Source organism: Phyllostomus discolor, chromosome 10 (genome assembly GCF_004126475.2).
Source record: "Phyllostomus discolor isolate MPI-MPIP mPhyDis1 chromosome 10, mPhyDis1.pri.v3, whole genome shotgun sequence".
NCBI classification, from domain to species: Eukaryota; Metazoa; Chordata; class Mammalia; order Chiroptera; family Phyllostomidae; genus Phyllostomus; species Phyllostomus discolor.
Genome location: NC_040912.2, coordinates 21,680,905 through 21,703,355, shown reverse-complemented (window position 1 = coordinate 21,703,355; position 22,451 = coordinate 21,680,905). Strand labels below are relative to the sequence as shown.

Here is a 22,451-nt window from a genome sequence, read left to right as displayed (position 1 = left end):
GAGAGAGAGAAATGGAGAAAATGGGTTGGAAGTCTTTGGTACACTGCATAGCAAATCAGAGAAGCCTGGCATAAATATATTCACTTTGGTCCTTTATAAAAAGGAAATTAAGTTCATAAAGGTGAAATGGTAAAATTACCATACAAATAAAAACAGGCAATATCAAAACAAAGCTAAGTAAGATACTAAATCCTAGTTTTCACCTGTTTCTTTGTTCAAAGTGTCCTGAGAAAAAAATGAAATAAATAGCTTGCATATCTCAGAGCATTTAGTAACCTGCTTTCTTTTGTTGGGGCTGTGGGGAAAAAGGTACTTGCTTTTGTCTTCTAGAGCTGTTTTGTCCAACCTGTTTTGATTGGTTATAAGCAGAAATTATTTGATAAGTCAGTGTGGGGAATTAAGTGTATAGCGTGCGATCAAGATGATAAAATCTATTAAGGACTTTGCCCTGACTCACTGCTCCTTCTAGTTTTCCTTGGAATAAGCATTTTCAGGGCTCTTACTATATTTATTAGACTATGTTAAATGCTGCAGAGTTAGCAAGGGCTCATAACCAATGTAGGGGAATTACACATTCTGTTATTAGTAATACAGTTACACCCAAAGTGTAATGCTGAGACAGAGAAAACATGTATTTTGCAGGAGAGATGAATCAGAATTAAACAGGAGGTATCTTGTACACTGTGCTTTGAAAGACTAGATACTTATATTGTTAACTATCAAAATTTTAGAAGTAACACAGGGATACTGGAGGAAAATTAAAAATTACAGATGAAGCCAAAATAAATAGTGACCCATCATTATATCATTCAAACACAACCACTGTTAAAACCTTTATGTCTACTTTTCTAGGTATTTCTAAATTTTGAAATAGAAGTACACACACACACTCTCCATGGGATATAATAAACATCACTCCACTGTTCATTCTTTCATAACTATGGAAACAATGAGTATCTTTACATGTTTATGTCCACTGTATTTTTATTTTCTAATCTTTCATTTATTATATATACCACATACACACATAATTTTTAAGTTTCAACAGTTTCGATCACATAAACGTTTCCTACACACTGAAATATATAATTCTGCATCACAGTGTTTCAGAAAAAGAACAGCATGATTTCCCTCTGAATGACTACAGTAGAACTTATTGGACCATTAGAATGGTACATATGGTAACAGGTATAGATGAGAGGGCAAGACATTCTAAAAAGTGGGGACAATGAGTGAAGCAATGAAGGAGTCGCATGAGAACAGCCTCAAGTAGAACGGTCCAACACATGCAGGAAAAGTAAATATATGCCCCTAAGAACTGTAAAAAGCCTCGAATGTGCTAGTCACAAGTACACTTCACATTGTACATGTTTCATTAAACGACCTACCCCTTTCTTACAATACATTAAATAGCAACACTTAAAAGGGTATGTCACATACAGCACCTTGCTGTCCTATATTAGCGAGTGAATGAAGAGTTACAAGTAGTTCCTCCTGGCAACTACAGCCTAAAATGGAAAAAATGTGAGAAGCTACATTTTTACCTGTATTTCAACATCTGTGCCATTATTTGATTATTTGATAGCATCTTGCCTTAGTAATTTATAAAAATAAGAGATAAACAAATACGATATGAGATAACTGGATAAATAAATATGAACCCGGAATAAGAAGTGTAAGTTTGAACACCTCTGACAATATTTAAGAGCAGGCATGACAGCCTGTCAAATACTGTGTCTAAAAGCCGAGGTGTGTTTGGAGATCTCATAATATGTTTTGGCCCTTTGTGAGTGCCCCTTTTAATAAGGGGCATAAGACTCAAGACACAAAAGCCAAATAAATATGCCTTGGCTTACACTGGCTTCTGGCGTGAGATGCTTTCAGAGCTACCATTTGTTGGCAATGTTTATTATGCCAGGTACAATGTGAGTGTCTCAATTAACTTCCATTTAAAAGTTGTAGTAAATTTGAGGTAAGAATACACCATTTAGTAGGAGAAGCCAGCTATCTGCTCAAAAAGGTGATCCAATGAGAAACTACCCACAAACCTAGACATGACTATGTTTTCTTTCATTGCTGTGCAACACTGCCCAGGGTGCCGGCTGAGCACCTTCCGTGCAGCCCACCTGTGCCCGAACTGGGAAGAGGGTGATGAAAATGAAAGGAATGCAATGTATCTGAAAGGGTCTGGCTGAAACTGGGAGTGGCGAATGAAAGGCAGGAATTAAAAATGACCCCATAGTCGAGTTGCAGAAGACGGAAGGAGCAGTAGGAAACAGTTATGTATTTTGAAGGTGAGATTCAGGGCCATAGGAAGCAATTGTGAACCTAATTCAGCCGTATCTTTTAAGGGTTTTGGAAGTTTTAACTGCCAAGCTGGCAAACTCTGGAGCACTGATTTCCTTTGGTCCAGGAAACTCAACGATGGTCTTGCCCTCTGTTCTAGTAAATTTCATGTAGCAACTGGTCTAGTTTTTCTTGGCTTTATGGCGACATAAAAATATGCCACCATTTGTAATGTATAACTATATTTATATCCTCCCAAAGGATGTATAATAAAATTGCAATGAAAACAATGGGTAAATTGTAAACTTAGTCAAGACAATTAAATTGAATATACATGTGAGGATGAAAATGTAATAGCAGCAAGTATCTAAGTGTTTTATCTTTATTTATTCATTTCCCTCTTCAAAAATTTTGCAGTATGTTCTAAATGTAATTCATTTGTTTTTTCTCATTCTTTTTTAAAAAGCTGCTTTCAAATATTAAGGGAAGCTCATTTGAAATAAAATATAAATTTAACTTCATTCTACCAATAAAATAAGATCAAATACTTATTCTTAATAAGTGATTTAGAATATTAAGTTGGCTGGTAATAAAAGCAAGCAGAATTTCAGGCAAGAAAAATACGTTTTTTGGAATGAAAACAAGAAATGTTCTGCATGCTTTAAGAATCAGAATAAGGAATAAAAAGTAAGAATCTGGTTGGTATTAGAAACGAAAAGCAAGAGCATTTCAAAATTATGTAATTCTTCAGAATATAGTTGAAGATGGACAACTTCTGGGGATCTATACAGACGATATTAGTACAGGAACAACCTTTTTTAGCAAACACAGTAAAACAGGATTCCTAGTAAGTCTACTACTGTGCGTATGATATTATTACATGTTTGTCTATGAGGCCCATGAATTTGTAAATAGAAAGGTACCAAACCAAGAACCCAGCATATGTTAAAGTGATTGAAAACCTTGCTTCAGCAATGCAGTTATATGTGGCTTTTGAAGTATAACATGAAGATTTATGTGCAACATCTCAATGAATGCTAATGCTGTATTAGCTGCTCACCTTTTGCATGATGCCTTTCTCATAATAATAGCGGAGTGAACGGCTAAGTTTATCATAGTTCATAGCTGGCCTGTTTTTCTGAATGCCCCAACGCCGAGCCACCTGCCACCAAAACAGAATTACATTGTGGTATTAAATATTAGCTTATCAAAATAGTTCATAAAAAATAGTTAATTCATTAATTACTTCCACCCCCCACCCCTAGAACACATCTAAGTCAAAGAGGCAAAAGCTACCCTAATATGAACTTTCTGTGTCGTGGTTTGCTTTTTAACCCAGGTGTGCAGTAATCATTCTGAAACATCGCAATAGAATTCTTTGTCACTATTGTTTTGGATACAAAATTAAATGGAAACATGGGGATGTGTTTACAACTGGAATGAATAGGCTGCAATTCACCAAAATGAGGCAAGTTTCCCATTCTGAGAAACACTGTAGATGTTTTTTCTTCTTAGTTTACAGATTAAAAACTATAGATTAAGAATAGCTTGGTGACCTCTTTGTAAGGTGTTTTTTGAGGTTATGATAAAACAAAGAAAAAAGATATCCAACTTGATACTAAAAAACAAAAAACTGAACAAGTGGTATTGTGTGTACAGCAGAGGAAACAGTATATAAATTTATAATTTGGACTGCAAACAATTTTTACTGCCTCAAGCAGCATCAGAATAAAATTGTAGCCAATAAATACTAAACTGGAGAATTAAACATTTATTTAGCAAACAGTGATTGGCCGCTAAAAATAAGAAAGAAGTGGAAAAGGTCACCATGTATATGAATCTCTAAAGCAGAATGTCCACTTTGTTTGCTGAAAAATCATCAGAGCCCTCTATAATGTGGCTTTTGGAGGAGCAACTTATCTGGCAAAGAGAGAGTCTTCAATGGAGTTTTTTTTTTTTTTAAGATTTTATGTATTTATTTTTAGAGAGGGAAGGGAGGGAGATAGAGAGAGAGAGAGAGAAGCATCAATGTGCGGTTGCTGGGGGTTATGGCCCGCAACCCAGGCATGTACCCTGGCTGGGAATCGAACCTGGGACACTGGTTCACAGCCCGTGCTCAATCCACTGAGCTACACCAGCCAGGGCCCTCAATGGAGTTTTAAGAAAACCCGGTTCTTCCATGTTCATGCGTTGCTCACCCCACCACCAGCCTGGGCTAACTAAAGCATTGTACAGAACAGTGTGGCTAAAGTCACGTTCTCATTAATTTCCCCTTTTATTAGTCTGAGCAGAAACTGCAGCTGCCACTCAGACCTAGCCACCCCCAAGAGAGCATTATGTAAAAAGGTGAGTGTTTTCTTTCATGTCCATGAAATTCCAAGTTGTCTCTGTGTCACATACACTAAGATACAGTACTTTTTAGAGAGATCATTCTGTCCCTGCACTTTATTAGTGATAACCGTTCTCCGGGGTTTGTTTTTTTCTTTCAAAAATACTTATCTGTGCTATTTTGTCTCTTACTAATTTATATTCCCTGAAAGGAGATTCAGTGGCATCTAGTCACGTGTTTCAGTGTACTTTCTGTGAGGATACCAAAATGTAGTTTAGCAGGGACAGGGCCGTACACATCCAAGCAGACAGTCACAATGGCAGGTACCTCCTAATTTTCCGAAGATAAACTCTGTTTCCATGTAAATGATCTGAGCAGTAGTGAAATGGGAAGGCAGCAATAAGAAATGCAAGCAATGCTTTCTGAATAGACTATCTTTTAAGAACCTAACAATGGCCATCATTATACCTTTAATAGGTGCGGCAGCTCCACAGCATGCAAACCTGGAGGGCAGGTGAAAATAAAATACTAATATCTCCTAAAATTAAGCAACAATTTCTGGATACTTGTTTGTATAAAAATGATTGCTTCCTAGAAACTCACCAGAATGCACATAGAAAATAAAATATTTGCAACAAACTTTAAGATAACATTGTGGAAGTCTCTGGGAGAGAAAGATGATTTTTTAAATACTATAATCAGAGGATAACTGTTAGGGTACCAGTTAACTGTCAGCACTGCATGTATTTGTAAACATTCTAAAACAATAAAGTTTATTTTTAGAGCTCTTTCAGTGTCACATTTGTATAAAGTTGAGGAAGATGGGACATACCAATATGCCTACAGGAAACAGAGAAGTTATACAATGTAGATAAGCTCTAGAAACCTGCTGCACAATGGAGTGCCGATAGTTAACAATACTGTTCTGTACGTACAAAAGTCTGGTAAGAGCCGTGGCTGGTGTGGCTCAGTTAGTTGGGCGTCGTCCTGCAAAGTGAAAGGTCACCAGTTCCATTCCCGGTCAGGGCACCTGCCTGGGTTGCAAGTTAGGCCCCCGATTGGAGAAGCAACCAACCAATCAACCAGTGTGAGACATCTCTCACACTGATGTCTCTCTCCCTCTCTTTCTCCCTTTCTTCCCCTCTCTCTAAAAATAAATAAAATCTGTTTAAAATAGCTTAAAATAATTCTTATTAAAAAAAATCTAAGCCCTGGCTGGCATAGCTCAGTGGATTGAGCGCAGGCTGCAAACCAAAGTGTAGCAGGTTCGATTCCCAGTCAGGGTGCATGCCTGGGTTGCAGGCCATGACCCCCAGCAACCGCACACTGATGTTTCTCTCTATCTCCCTCCCTTCCCTCTCTAAAATTAAATAAATAAAATCTTTACAAAAATCTGTTAAGAGGGTAGATCCCATGTTGAAGTGCTCTTGCCACAATAAATCATTTCTGAGATAGACTGGACCACCCACCAATGAAGAAAGGCCATTCAGCCCTGACATAGGACCCACCCAACACCACTAAAAGCCATGGCAACATTTCAACTTGGAGTGGGTGCAAAGGTAGCAATAATTGCAGTGACTTCTTTATAAAACTCCTTTCAAATGAAAGTGTTGTCTGTTAGTGAGGAGAGTGAAAAGATGATGGCACTATAGCATTCACTCTTATTGTCAAATGAATTAAATAGGAAAATGTAATAGTTCCAGTATTACTCAATTTATTTCTAAAAATCATGCTTGCCACTCAGTAATGGAAACCACAATTGGGGCGTTCCTCTCAGACTTCTTGGTGCCTCTTCCACCTCAGTAAATGTGAATATCATCAAAAATGTCTCCTCCAAGTCCTACATATGCTCTACTATGTTTGGATCCATGATTAATTCAAAAATAATGTTTTATTATCTCAACCATCTCAGAAAGGGAGATGGTGAGGATTAAGTGCTTGCTTGAGTTTCCCAAACACACTCAGCAGATAGTCAGCACAGGTCTGCAGACTCAGTACCATTTTAAACTGCAAGAAGAAACATAAAGAAATGGAACCTGTGAGTAATCCCAACACCACTGTTCATGAGTGTGCTGACAGAGACTCCCCAGAATCTGCTGTGTAATGTGTACTAGAGGGAGAGGGTGCACACAGGTACCTGGGCTGCAGAATTCCACAGACACTCTCTGAAGATGATAAACATAAACAGCAAAGCCATGGCCCAGTGGAAGCAATTGCAACAGCGAACAAATGCAGCCATCAGAATGGGACGTCACCTTTTTAACAAAGGCCGGGACATACTGCGTGCTTGCTGCACAGCTGCCATCCAGGCGGTTCATACTGGGAAATGGTCTACTGCCTGTGAATTCCCCAGCCCTTTTACACCCTGTGAGTCTGCTACAGACAAGGTGTTTAACCGTCGGTCTGTTGTACGGAACAGATGTCCTTTTCTTTCTTGCGTGGAAAAAGAAAAATCACAAAAATTCTGAACTAGATGGAACTTAATGGTCTTCTAGTCAAGTTTTTTTAATTTAATTTAAACCCAATCAAAAAAGTCAACAGCTGCTATATAAATAAGCTGATCACTTGCATGAGAAGTTGTACCCCTGTGGCCCTGCCTGGCGTGGCTCAGTGGATTGAGTGCCTGCCTGTGAAACGAAAGGTTCGATCCCCTGTCAGGACACATGCTTGGGTTGTGGGCCCAGTCCACAGATCAATGTTTCCCTCCTTCTCTTTCTCCCTTCCTTCCCCTCTCTCTAAAAATAAATAAATAAAAATTTTAAAACATTACAAAAATTTTATTCTTCTGAATGGATTAATAATTACTGACATAATTCAACATTTCCCCCAAATTAACAAATATATAGGAAAAAAATTTAAAACTCTGTTTCTACTCAACTTTATTTTAAACAAGCATGGAGGGAAATATTTAACCATTTGATGTAAGTTTCTATTGAATATACTCAGTTGCAGCATGAACCATCTCTCACAATGATTATTAACATCGTTTATGAGGTAAAGAGCACATATTCCCACTCATGTTAAAGGGCTTTCAAATTACTTTATGTTAAGTGTTCCTAGTCTCAGTTTGTTAATGCTTCACATTTAACAGTTTTTACACTTACATCATTTAATTACATCTACATAAAAACTAATTTCCTTTGACACATTAAGCTTTAGCGACAGTACAAAATTCATTTCGTACCCAAACATTTAGCCCATACGAGATAAGCAATACTTCCAAATGCTGATACTGAGCCCTCTGTACGTGCGTGTTTGGTGTGTGGGCATGGACAATTTTGCTAAGCTACCCCTCTAGTGCCACTAGTTATGACTTGGAGAATTAACTGTGCTAACCAGCTCCTCTGTCTCATTATGTTCTTAATACGTATTTGAATCAGATAGTCTTCTAAATCTTAATAAGCAATGTGAACTTATCTTCTAGTTCTCATATTCGAACATACTATCTCATTGTGACTGAATACATGTTATTTTAAGGCCCATTAGCTTAGATGGTAGATGTTCAGTCTATATGAAACTAATCACTCTAGGCTCAAAACCAGCTGGGTATCTTACTGAATTTTTTTTATTTTTCTGAGCTGGTTAGAATCTAGTCAATATGATCGGTCTTAAATAGGTATGTTAGCTGCCAGTCTTTCACTGCTTTCTTGGCTAATGTAAACCAAAGTCAGTTTGAATGGTAGCAGAGAAAGCACCTCTAATAAGAAAACATTTCATATAAAGTCACCATTCTGCATTGGGTCCAAAATGCGAGCAACAGAAGTAAGTCTTAAGCCTAAAATTAGTCCTGGAAAAAAAGAAGGAACTGGGTTCTTAAGGAAAGTACTCCATTTGTATGGTGGTGGGTGGGCAGAGATAGTTGAACAGTTAGTTGAATGTGTGTCCCATTCACCCATATTACCTCTATCCAGAGTCCTCTCACTTTGTTAATTTCTTATGTATTATGGTGAGTCTTAAGCTCCATCCCTACCTTCCGATGAAGTGTGCAACACCCAGCTGACTCGAAACAAATGTCACCAACAAGCAAAGGGGAACAATGTTCCTGCCAAACCCGTGTCTCCTAAGAGAAAGTTAAGGAGTGGAAATTTCCCACTGTGGCCCTTGCATGGCTTTATTCCCCACAGCTGTTTCTCCCTGGTCCCTATTACAGACACTTTGGTCTCTGAATATTACCTTCCTACCCCCTTAAAATCAAGATTGTCCAAATAATGACTGCCAATTTGCAAACAATTCCTCTGTACCCAAAACTAGTTGAAATGAACCTCACAGGTGTCCCCGCTACCCCTTAAAGACCATCACACACCCCAAACTTAGTTGCTCCTTCGGAGACTTCCCAAGCCTTGTGTTCCTGAATAAAGGCTTACACTAATGATGCCCTGGTGGATTTCCAGCGTCAGTTCTGAAGGACAGTATTCACTGGGAACAAGCATGCAACATACTCATTTTATTTTAAATGTACACATGCTTCCCCCCATCCACCCATCTTCAAATTTGGAGGGTTTCCCTCAAGTTTTAAAATTTAAAAAGCCTCATATTTGGCATATTAATCACATGTGTTTCTTTATATTATGACATATCTGATTTTCCTATCCCAAATCTACTAAACCCACCTCTTCAGGCTCAATCAGTTTAAATTCCATGCCTCGCCCAGTCCAGGCAATGAAATGAGAATTTGAGGGGTCGTCCAGAAGAGCTACCAAAAACTGCCACAGCTGAAGTGATCCCCGCCGCTGGTATGTGGGTCCTTCCCGATACATTCCTGGCTCTTGTTTGATGTCTCCTAAATTAAAAAAAAATTAACTTTCTATTATTAACAATATAATATTTACATAAATTTACACCAAACCAATGTTAAATAGTTAAACCACAAGTGCTTTATAGGTTTCTATGAAAAATGTTGCCACTAGATATGGATTTAAAACACTTAGAGGGTTGAATAAAAACCAGAAATCTGTTCAAATTTACACACAATTATATATAATAGATAAGGGGCAAAACAAATGAACATAGGTGCAGAATAAACCCATAAATGGCATTTACTTAAACAAAATTTATATTGCTATTTTTTCAATGATTTCTTCAAAAACCATAGCACCTAATCACACTTCTTTGCTTTTACTGTTAGTATCATTACTTGCTGTTCTGAGCAACATTGAAGATAGAGGAATCCATTTTAAGCTCTAGGCATTTTATTTGTAGAAATTAAATTCTGCAAACTATAATTTGTGAATATCTCATTGACCTGCACATGAAAAAATTGCATATTTTATGGCAAATATGTTAACTTGCTACATTTTTACTAAAAGTCCAATTAAAAAATGTAAACACCAGGGCTTCTGGTAAATTTATATATATTTTTTATTTTTTAAATTGTTGTTCAAGTACAGTTGTCTCCAAGCAACATAGGTTTGTTACATTTATTTGACATTCATATATAGTGTAATAATCAATGAAAGATAGTACAGCAATAAAGATGCTACTGTTGAAATGCTTCTGGTATAAATCTGGTCAGATATCTCAGTTTTACCAAAAAACAAAATCAAAAACAAACAAACAAACAAATAAGCAAACAAAAAACTCAGTTCAAGACTACTGACTATTTACTTGTATCTCCTGCTTACTTTCTTTAAAATGTGTGGAATTCGTTACATTGCAGGCCCCATCAGTATATCATGGTTAATGCATGAATTTCTCTTCTCCACTAAACAAACAATTCAGAAACAATATATTCAAGCTCATCTACACACACTAAGTGTGAATTATAAAACAGACCAATAAAACAGACCAAATCACAAGCTTTTTAAAAATCTTTCCTTTGGTCAGTAAACAGAGATACACCCTTAAAATAATTACAGAAAGAACAACACTTTAAAAACCTAAACCAAAGTAAAATTATTGCCAGTAGCTGCTAAAAAATCATGTTGTTTTGGTCTAAGCTAGATAATACAGAAATGTTTCTTCATATTGATTTCAACGACAGTTTTATTTAACAGTTTTTCCTTCTAAGATTTACAAATTCTTCATGGGGACAGGGGACAATTGTGAAAAAGTTGAGCAATTATGCAGACAGTGTGAACCCTGTCAAATTTTATAATATCTAGATTGCTTCTGCCTATAAATGTGACTGATTGTCCTGGCCATGTACAATGAAAATATAACCTTTGGTTGTTCTTTGTTCTTGTTCTCCATTCCCTATAAAATATATTCTCTTACTGTCTTCCAAAAAATGTTTTCTTAGTATAAAATTGAGGAATATTGAAAAGTCAAAGGGAATAATCAAGACAGTTAGTGGCCCTTAACATTATATGACACTGGCCTGTAAGATAGCATAATTCTGTCTATAGTTTTGAGCTATTTTTCTTCCTTATGTGCCCATACTGATTACCAAGATTTCTTCAAATGTTAAGCTCACTAGTACTGAATGAAACTATAAAGGTCATTCCAGGAAGTAAAGGCTTTATGTTTTGTCTCAAGAGAAAAGGTTGTATTTTAAGAATTGTGATGCTCTACTAATGGTTAAAAATAACACAGATCATGCCTCTGAGACTCAAAGCTGAAAACTAACATCTATTGTAAAATAAAGCTACAAAAAGTCCCCTATTAGAGTGTTAACCCCATGACCTTGAATGAATTTAGCAACTTAAAGGAAGGCAAAGGAAACAGATCTTCCCAAGGCTTAGCATCCCTTCTGAGCAGCATAAGACTAGCAAAAACCTGGAGAACAGAGGAGTCTATGAGCCACTAATTGGAGATTGAGAAGCAATGTGAGCATGACTTTGCTGTTTAAATAATGACAATTAAAAACTTCTGAGAGCCACAAAGTCATTACGACCATGATCCCCAAAGTTTGTGCCAGCAGCTAATCAGAAGGCCCCGGCTCGTTTCCTGTTAAACAATCAAAGCAGGAAATATGGAGGCCATTCTGAAGAACCACTAAATCAATTAACTGTTCAGTGTTCACCCAAGCTTCTCCTAGATGCCGACTTCTGCCACCCTTGTCAAGAAAAGAAGATTGTAACACCCCTTTCTAATGTCTGAGACCTCTCACTGCAACAGGGTGTGATAATAAAAAGGTAATGGTTTCCCAACTCCCTTTCAAACAATTACAAAGCAATGCCGCATTTTGGTAAAGAACATCTTCCCTGAGAAAAACAAAAAAGAAGGACTAACAGTCACTAACCAAACGGCAGCTATGTTGGTCCCGTGTTCCATAATGCATCTTTTCATGAACAGTAAGAGGAAAGAGGCCGCATTAGTCATCCGTGCATCCGCAGTAGCATGCTTTCTGTTCTGCTTTGTTAATTATGGGATCAGCTTTCAATAAATCTCGACCAAGCTGCACAAGCTCAGCGGGGCAATGGAAAGCCCCCTCTTACGCTACACAAAGCTCAACAAGAAAGACACTCTAGTGATATCTCTAAAAATGAGATCTCTTAGGGGACAGAAGAAAAAGCTTTTTAATGGAAGAAGGAAAGAGAATTTATAAAAGGTGAAGTTTAGAAAGAGTTGAGTGCATCATAAATGACGTACATATAAATCTTTAAATAGGAACGTTGACTGTTTTCTAGAGAGGTCAGAGTGATCGTTCTGCTCCCACCACAAAAATCACAGCTTCGAAACAGTGCAAAACCTACCATCAAATTTCTCTGGGACAACACAGGTGTCGTCATAAAACTGCCTGGGGCCCTTTTCAAACATACAACCTGTGGGAGAAGATGAGATACCTTTAATCACAATTGAAATGAAGCTGGCCAACAGTTTAAAATGGAATCATTAACACAAAAATTGAGGTAGAAAATAACTGCCATTTTTCAGGTCTGTGACCTTGGACATGTTATTTAACTCCTGTGCCTCAGTTTCCTCATTTATAAAATGGGAATAACAATAAACTGTCTACCTTATAGGTATGTTGTCAGGATTAAATAACTTAATATATAAAAGCTTAGAATAGTGCCTAACATACCACGATACATAAGAGTTGGCTATTAATATTATTACTAGCCCAAGCACAGAGCTCATGTGAACCTGACAACCTAGGATTTAGAACATATCACTTCCTTTTTGTTTTCTTCCAAGTTCTTTGTGATTCAATGAGACAAAAGGGAATCAAAGTGAATTGCTGATATTTACCTTGCATTATTGCCCTGGTAAACTGGAACGGATTTGGTTTAACCCCTTACTTCCTTGGAGACATATCTAAGCTAGCCTCCTCATGTTTTCATTGTCAAGAGCCAAGGCAGTTAAAAAAATTTTTTGAACTTTCCTTTTTTGCCATAAGTCCACAGAAAAAAGTGCAATATAAACTGACAGCTTTACACAATCATTTTCTCTTCCAAATATCCTTGACTGTGGACCTTTATTTAATTGTTGTTTTTAATCACCAGGGAGAAATTTCACAGTCATGATTTTATTTCTCAGATGTACTGGTCTCTATTGAGGGTACATAATTTTAACAGTAGCAACAATAACTGCATTGCACTTGTACGGACTTTTTGAGCTCAAGTATTTTGGATTTACGAGCTCATTCTACTATCTTTTAAACATAGGGATTTACTTCTATTAATAACATTTATACGAAACAACCAATATTAGAGCAAACCTAAAAGGATGCATCTAAGTCATCTCACTAAAAATAAATGCATCACTTACATCACGAACCATGTACACATTTCCAGAAATACTTTAATGTGGATGATATCCAGATTAAAATCATGTATATTCTTTTCTTTGCCCAAGTTAAAGTCTCTTGGGTCAAAGTTTTCCACCATGTTTATCATAAACACATCTACGATAATAAGCCCCTCTCTAATCCTCGTATGTGAATTTCTATTCTTTTTTTTTAAAGGCAAACCATCCATTTTACTATTTTTTTTAAATTTTATTTTAATCATTGTTCAAATACAGTTTTCTCCCTTTTACTCCCAATCCACCGTGAATTTCTATTCTTAATTATTGTCCAAAAATGGAAGACTGAGGATATTTTAAAGCAAATAGAGAGGTGGTTAAAAGTAGGATTACAGTTGTAAGTACACAAAATGTAGAGTTTATTCCTGTATTATTTATTAATTATTGTACATATTATTATATGTATCAATTATTGTGTTGTTTCCATATGAACTACAAACCTACTTTTGCCCACGCACACCTATACATTTAAATCTACTGACTTAGGTCTGTAAAGCAAAACTGAAAATTCCTTGATTATAGATTTCGATAGAGAGCAGTAAATGGGATAATCTATAAAGCACATGTTCTATTTAACAAGGATGTGGTTATTGGCAAAAAAAAAAAAAAAAGGAACACAGAAATCCACTTTTCAGCTATTTATATGCAGATGACTCATGCTAACCAAATACATGATATTCTGACCTGAAAAATCTTCATTTTACTTTAAAAAAGGATAAAACTTTAAAAAATAATGGTTATGGGTACATCAGTATTTTTCTCATAAAACAATGATTAATTGACTGCCTCCTTGGGATGTCTGGTGATTCTGACAAGTATTTACCAAAAAATTCAATAATGGAAAACTTAACTTCTGTTCTGCCGGGATGAGCCAGGAAGCCTTCTTGCCGCATGTAAATGGAGTGGCAGCTAGGCACTTCTGAAAGAGGAGAAACGACATTGGTCACGGCGAGGGCTGCAGCTGAAAACGCGCTGTTATCCGCGGACAGAGTGCAGATGAGAAAGTGACAGAAAGGACTCAGAGTCCCCATGAGGGGAGCTCGTCAGCCCGGTGACCATTGCAGGCAGGGCCCACACACACACACACAAGAAACAGAAGGATGTGGAGCCCATTCTCTTGAGCAGGTTTGGGGATTCAAAGTTGCATCACGTGAATCTTGCTGCGGGCTGGCTCCACCTGCGACCCAATGTGAATGCAATGCTGTCCTTGAAAACCCGCTGTGAGTCCAAATATGTCTCCGACCACTTATGGGCTAAATGTGTATTATCCTGTGGCAAGAGTCAACAAAAACTAATTCCTAGCTACTTCATGACCACTGGATAGAAATTACCATGAAACGATGAAAATTGCTAAATCTTTTAAAATTACTCCAGTCCTTTAGGGTTACTGCTATTTTTTTTTCTCCCCAGATACAAGTATGACTGGCTTTTCCTTTTGTTAAACTCACAGGTCATGTTCAGAACTGAGGTGGCTATAAAGCTGAAACCCAGAAGTTTCATAGCAAACATCATTATTACTCTAAGAGTAAGGCGTTACCTATGTGACAAAATTAACTCATCACTGAGAAAATAAACTTGGTTAATGGTTAAACTTGACTCATACTGACAGCTGTATATTTAATATGTTTAGCAGCTTTGATATGGAGAAAAGGAAAGAAATGTGGATTATGAGACAGATTAAAATTCAAGTCCTTCATTTACTGCTAGTTAAGTTGTATATTTTAGGCACACTATTTTGTGTTGATCTTTCTATAAAATAAAGGGTTGGGTCAGATGTTATCTAAACTCTATTAGAATGACAAGTTCTTTGATTCTGAATATAAAAGTTCACTTACATAATCAGAGGTAGATTCAGGTGAAACCGATGAAGTTTTAAACTCTGGGACTCTGTACTTTCAAGAATCTGTCTCTTCTGAGCTGTGAAACCTACTAATTTCTGTGTATGCAGTTTCATTTTCTTTTCCTTTAAGAATGTTCCCCAAATTTTGTAAGTTTTAGGTCCCACAAACATGGGCCCAACACTGCATATAACATATATAGCTTCTGTAGGAAGGTATAAATACATGTGATCAAGTTAATCCTATCTTCAGTAGGTATTACTAACGTTTAGACAACATTTGAAAACTACATTTATAAAATGCACACAGCAAGTGTGCTACTTAATATAAGAATATGTCCTCTTTTCTACCACTGTAGTGAGGATGTGGCCTCACAAGCAAGAAAGAGCATTTAGACGAATGGGAATCTAAAGACCCTCCTCTCCTTTTAGCTCTCCATCCAAGGCCTTCCACGCCACAGATAATCAGCACCATGTGGCCCAAGTGTCGTCCTTCACCGGTTTGGAATGTTGCATTTTTAAAGCCTATCTCATTTAGTTTTAAATTTGTGTGTGGATGAGTGTCAGCCAAATTACAAGGCATTTTTTTCTTCTCCAAAGTAAAAAAGTTTAGCAAATGTGGTTTTAGCAAAAAAAAAATATATTGGACTATCCGCCATAACAATAACACTTAAAAGTATGTAGAAATCAATAGCTTACCAGTTGAAAACAGTAAAACAAAAAAACACCTCCTTATCAAACATTGTATTACACCATGCCTCCTTTATATAAAGTATTATGTAGTATGCAATTCTGACCCTACAAAAGGCAAAGTTAACCTTGTTTCCTGATATCAGACTTATAATAGGGTGACAATGTAGTTGATCTTCTCGGTTACTAAATAGCAATACATTTTATCCCAACTTTTTAACAAATGTATTCCGATGTAATTTTTAATATTATTTTGATTTATTGCCAGTCACAAAGTCCCTCAAAGCAGCTGAGTCTGGAAGGGACAGTGTTAGAGACGCTGCCATCAGCTCAGCAGCTGCTTAGAGGAAAGCATTTTGTTGTACCAATGTTGACACCCCGCCACAAAATACTTTTACTGACGCTACCCAGCTGGAGTGTGGCTGCACAAACAGCTGGCTGGCTCTGCAGGCAACTAGAGGAAACATATAGGCTAAACCCTATTATATATAAGTGTGTGACTAAATGTAGTCTTTCCTCCCCACAGGAGGAGAAAAGAGGGAAAGAGGAAAAAAACTCAAGCATTTCAGAAAAAAAAAAAAAAACACTATTCAAAGTTGAAGGAACACTTTACAAATGTGCTCTAACATAATACAAAATAAGCATAATCCTGTAAAACTAGACATTTAATATTAGATAAAATTTGATCCATAATTTCATTGATAATCATATAATTGGCTGCTTTCTTGATTCTGGTATACTTACTCTGTAATATTTATTCACCTATAATATTTAAAGTATACTATTTAAAATATAATAAGTTAATGACTTATAAACAAGGCTAAAGCCAAAACCTCTAATACATTTCCAAAGGCCCAATTTGTGATGTAATTTCAAAAAAACCCCAAACAAACAAAAAAGAACACTGAATGGCAGTTTAGGAAAAAAAATCACAAGAATATAACTGTGTTTTTGCCAGTTCTTAATACTATTTATTATACCTTAGAGTGAATAAAATTATCATACAGCTCTTAAAACTGAGATGCTTGGCTGGCATCGTTGAAATCCAGTCTATCTTTAAAATCAGTGTCTATAATATGGTCCGGGGAAGCCTGAAAAATTATGGCTAAGAGGACTTTATTCCCCTAAAGTAACTAAAGTCATGTTATCCTAAAGTGATATCAGTTAATTTATGACTGTCAGAGTAGGTCAGACTCTAATCAAATTGTAGAAACATTTCCAAAGTGATTATTCAATCAAATGACTAACATGGTTAATTAGGAGCCATAAACATTGCTCTGAAGTTCATCAAAGTAATGACTTGCCCAGAAAAATTACTGCTAATTAAATTGCCTGCTGCTTTCATTTCTACCTTATCTAATAAAAAATCCAGCCAATGAAGTTTGGCATTACATTTTAACTTTTGCTAAATGCTCTTCTAAGATCCCAACTAGCTGAGCGGCGACTTCAAAGGCAAATGCTTTGTGGCAGGGAAGGGAGGCACTGCGTATGTATGTATTCGCTTGTATTTTCCTATGGAACAAAACTCACGAAACTCAGCAACAGCCATAAGCTGTAGTTTAACCTGTTCACAAATGTTAAGATGCCTACATTTTTACATTGTCTGAAGATTATACTCTTAGGATCATTAGTATAATACAGTGATTACTAAATGTGTACTTTGTCATCTAATGGACCTGGTGTTTTTTTAAGATTTTATTTTATTTATTTATTTTTAGAGAGAGAAGGGAGGGAGAAAGAGAGAGAGAAACATCAATGTGGGGTTGCTGGGGGCCATGACCTGCAACCTAGGCATGTACCCTGACTGGGAATCGAATCTGCAACACTTTGGTTTGCAGCCCACGCTCAACCCACCGAGCTACGCCAGCCAGGGCTGGACCTGGTTTTGAATCTCAGTTCTGACATTTCAGGGTAATATAACACTCTGTTACTTACTTTAGCATCTGTAACTCTCAACCTCCACATCTGTAAAATGGGAATAACAGTGATACCCTTCAAAGGGTTGTTGGGAGGTCCATATGGGGTAAGTTTTGGGCAAAATTTCACCCAAACCTGCAAATGATGATTATTCAATACATGGTACCTAATACTAATAAAACATCTATTTTTAAGTGAACCTCATAAGTGTTTAAACTAAGTGAACCACAGTCCTTGAACCTGGAAATGGTTACACATCCAAATTATTTTTATACCTTGATTTGCTGTGCTTAATTCACATATCTACAGAGATGGCTGATTTGTTACTCATTAGTGTACTTATTCTATAATAGTCTTCACCAATCTAACTACTAACATGATATTTAAAATATATTGATTTTAAATTCATTGTAAATTTATTATTTACAAGGTTTAAGTGAGAATCTCCATTACATATTAAAAATATTTGGAGGTACAAATTTTGAGCTTCATTTTACAGCATTACTTATTTTAAAAATATTTTTATTGCATTTTTTCCATTACTATTATCCTCCTATACCCTCTGCCACCGCCACCCACCCCACTCACCCTGGCAAACATCACACTATTGACCATGTCCATGAGTTCTTTCTCCTTTTTCTTTTTTTTTTTTCAGAGAGAGACAAGTACTATATGATTTCACTCATATGTGGAATCTAATGAACAAACTGAACCAGCAAAATAGAGACAGATTCATAGATTGGTCAAGTACAGCATTACCTCTTGATACTGGGTACTATTGTAAATAACTTTGGTTTAAAGTTTTAAACTCAATCTGTAAATTACATTATGCAAATTTAATTTAAGACAGAGGATTTTTTAAAATTATTTGAAACTTAGAGATCAAAAAGTTCTACAACATGACATCAGTACTGGGCCAAATCAGCTTGCAGAAACTAAATGGTCGATAATTTGTCACAGATGAGTTTACGGCGATGAAAGCCGATCTCATATGCTGCAAACATGCAAAGCAGACAAACACTGCTGTCATTTGAATGCACTAGTTAGTGTAGGGGAAGTTAAAAAGGATAGTAAACTAACACTCCAAACAGCCTGATTTGATTAGTCTTCATCTGTACTAACATTGTTAACATTCTCTTTAGGCTATGCAGGTATGAAACTAAAAAGTCTGTTTCCTCTTCTCTCAACTTGCATTTTAAAGCTGTGTTGGGAAACATGATACTGATTTGGGAAGCTCTACCAAGCGCTTGACCACGAAGTGCAGTTGTGACTGTGCACGTATAATACTGTTGGGCACTGCCCTGATTTGCTTGTTTGTGGCCCAAAAGTACAGAGTGAAGGTTTCCCTTCAAGGCACAATTTGCCTAAAGTTTCTAGGAGCAAATCAGGCCAGATCAGAGAGGAAATATTTGTCACAGCTATTTGAGATATCCCTATAATGTGCTGAAATTGTTTATTATCAAAGAATATACAAACCAGGATATATTTCAGATTCTAAACTCTGAACTCAGGGGAAAAAACACCTCTTTTCATCTGATGTGTCTGGTTACATTTCTGCAGCAATAATCAGTGTGGTAACTTAAGTTTGTAAGAGTAAATGAGAAATCCCAGCAAACTAGGAATAAGTGTAATGCATTTTAATGAGATTTTGCTTTCATATGTGTGTGAAAAGCAAAGACAGATGGAATATACACTTGATGAACTCTTCGAGGAGGTGATGTGATAAAATCAAGTCCACTAAACTTGTGTATTGTACATTGATGGTGGAGAAAAACTTCACACATTAAATGCCCAGAGCCCAAATGTGTATGTTGACACATATCTCAAATGACTGGGTACTTGGTAAAAACTGAGTGTATTTCATGTGTGCATATATGTGTGTGTATTTCGATGTATATATAAGAGCTTTAACAAGTTTTTCAAAAGCATGTATTCTCTTACCTAAAGAAATAATGTGTTGTATCAAGAACTAATGAATGATGACACCCATCTCATTCAAGATGAGCATTATGGCACAATTTGTCAAAGTTTTATTTGTTACACTTTATACTTTACAGTTTTGTTTGTTTTTCTCATTTCCTGGCGCTCTCACGGTTTCATGTTTAAAACCCAAAGGTTTTCTAGAGTGCATAAATAACATGAGCGTCACGGAGATGCGTTTAAATGCAAATGCATTCACAGACATCCTGGCACAGCGTCCTCTTACTCTGCTTTTCCACTTGTCACAAAAACAGGGTTCATGTAGCTGAGCGAGAAGACTTCATTTTGTGTTTCCTGAAAAGGATGCTATTGGGAGGTAATTTTTTATACCCATGTGATCCCACCATTATAGCTCAAACCTGAAAGTAAACTCCAAAAATAAGGCCCAGGATTAGTATGTGTGGAGTCATTTGAGAAATAAAGAAAGTGTGACACCAAAATAGTCACATTGTATAAGGCCTCTTTGTTGTCAGTCACAAAAGCTTTATGTGAAAATAATAGCTCATGTGCAGAAGTCAGGCAGTTGGACTTGGCTGTGATCTTAGGAGAGTGATGAATTTAGTGTTGCCTTATTCACACTCAGTTGGGATCTTTCTCATTGGGATTTTCAGTAAACGGTGAATATATAAAACCTGCAGAGGTATCTCTTCCACCACAGCTCAGAGGTACTGAACCTACTGTTGACAGAATTGGAAGAAGAGAACTACAGTAGTCTTTATATGCCTACAATAATGTTTGTAAAATCTTTTTAAAAAATAACGCAGTCATCTCCATTCAGGTACTGTTAAAACTTAGACTACATAATGTGAAATAACAGTGTAGAATTTTACTTATAAAAAGAGGTATGGGGGTTATCCTATAGAAATGATGAACAGATTCAAACAAGATTAGTTTCTATGATCTAATAGTCTCACAATTTTATAAGTTTTATAAGCCTGTAAAGGTTTTATTAAGTTAGAGTTAAAAATAATTTTCAAGTGATAGGAAACATAAGCACAATTGTAACTCTGACTGTTTACTAGATATTGATATACTCCAAGAATTAACAGAAGTTTAAAAGAAAATACGAGGAAAGATGACATCAGCTGCCAAAACAGTCCTCAAAAGATTCTAAAGAGGAGGGAGTTTTAATGGTGAGCCTTAATGTCGAAATGTTCACCTTCTAGGAGCTCCATAATTGAAATAAATACGCCGTGGACTGCTCTGTGCTCTCACTTTCCTCTCTCCGTGGTCAACACAATATTCAGGTGGCTTATTCGACTTGCTTTTTACATGCATAATGCTAGTAAAAAGTCCAGTATGACTGTCTCACTATCAGAAGCAACATAATTCTATCATCTCTTGTTTGTCTTGCACAGTGATTGTTTCAATGTTAAGAATATATCTCTTATTTTGTCTTATCTCCACTAGCCCCCAAAATGTATCTGTAAATATGAGATATAATAAAGGCATCTTATTCAAGGACTAGCAGTCTTTGCGGATCTCTCTAGAAGGGAAGATCAAATCGCAACAACAGAGGCCGTTTGTTACTGACTCTGTCCCAGCTCCTATATTAGTCATATTTACAAATGTCATCATATTTAATCCTTACAAAAATCAGAAAAGTATAGTTACTCAGTCCATTTTATAAACAAGAAAAATGAGGACAAAAGAAGTAACAAAATATGCTCAATAGGACATAGAAAGCAGGCATTAGTCCCAGGATTCTGTATAAAATTGCCAGTGTTACACAGAGTGGGTGGTTTTATTTTTCAACGCTAACAAGAAAAATACGTGGATAAGGTGGTGAACAGTGCCAGCCACATACTTGAAAAGGATCATCAGAATGGAACATTCAGAGAGACTTTTCTAAATTTAAAATAATAGTAAATAGATCAAAATAACACGTGCTTGTCAATCCTTCAGTTTTGTTTTATTCTTCACATGTATCTTTCAGTATATATCCTTGCAAGATTTTCCAGAATCAAAAACAATTAACTGGAAAAATCACACAAACACATGATAAAAACAATAGTCTCTAGTTACTCTGACAAAAGTCCCTTGATAAAGGTTTCTATTAAGTTTTTCATATGTAACGTTACAATATTTTATTAAATAAAAAGTCTTCCTTTTTCTCTAAACTATTAAATAGCTAACTCAATTAAGCAGAGAAATCCTTCAAATGTAAAAAAATATAACAATACTCTAAATCTAAAATATATTCTTTTGAAAAATACTATGTACTTTCCCAACTCCTGTTCCCAGTCGTGGAACACACACACACAGGCAGGGAAAGATCCAAATATGCACCTTTAAACTGTCCTATTTAATTCCAAACCTTAGGTACACATACAAAAACAGTTGTATGTTCATTTCACCCACTGGCAATCAGCAGTTCTGGGCCTAAGCTTCCTGGTTGTTTTCTTTAAAAAGAAACTCAACTCTCATACTATAAAAGCACGCTCCCCTCTCCCTTCTAATTCCCCCTTTTCAAGCTAGTACAACTCACAAGCAGATTAGGCCTCCCTTCCCCCTTTCCTGCCTGTAAAATCCAACTTAGACAAACACTGTGTGGCTGAAATGACATATCTGAATGGAATTCAGACCCACCAGTTCCTGTTTATGTTTCTGATTTGAGAATGTTGTCTTCTCATTCACTATACATTAGGAACACTGCAAGGCCATAATAGTGTCGGGTTACATGCAGGCAGGACCAATGAGCATTAATCATTACTTCCAGTCAACTGG

The 22,451-nt window shown here is 36.4% G+C and overlaps 1 protein-coding gene and 1 long non-coding RNA gene across 10 annotated transcripts in view; both read right to left on the bottom strand.

Annotated features, from left to right (window-relative positions):
* The window catches only part of ETV1 (ETS variant transcription factor 1), a 93,018-nt gene that overhangs the window by 5,235 nt on the left and 65,332 nt on the right, over nucleotides 1-22,451 (bottom strand). For all 9 annotated transcript variants that reach the window (XM_036010560.1, XM_036010557.1, XM_036010556.1 and 6 more), the window contains 4 exons: nucleotides 14,151-14,219; nucleotides 12,250-12,318; nucleotides 9,226-9,395; nucleotides 3,347-3,448 (listed from right to left, as the gene is read on the bottom strand). In XM_036010560.1, coding sequence (XP_035866453.1) covers nucleotides 3,347-3,448; nucleotides 9,226-9,395; nucleotides 12,250-12,318; nucleotides 14,151-14,219 — 410 coding nt within the window. The remainder of the gene's footprint in view (nucleotides 1-3,346; nucleotides 3,449-9,225; nucleotides 9,396-12,249; nucleotides 12,319-14,150; nucleotides 14,220-22,451) is intronic.
* LOC118497059 lies at nucleotides 17,108-18,330 on the bottom strand. Its single transcript, XR_004899610.1, has 2 exons — nucleotides 17,707-18,330; nucleotides 17,108-17,503 (listed from the first exon to the last, which is right to left on the bottom strand). It is a non-coding gene; the product is annotated as an uncharacterized LOC118497059 (long non-coding RNA).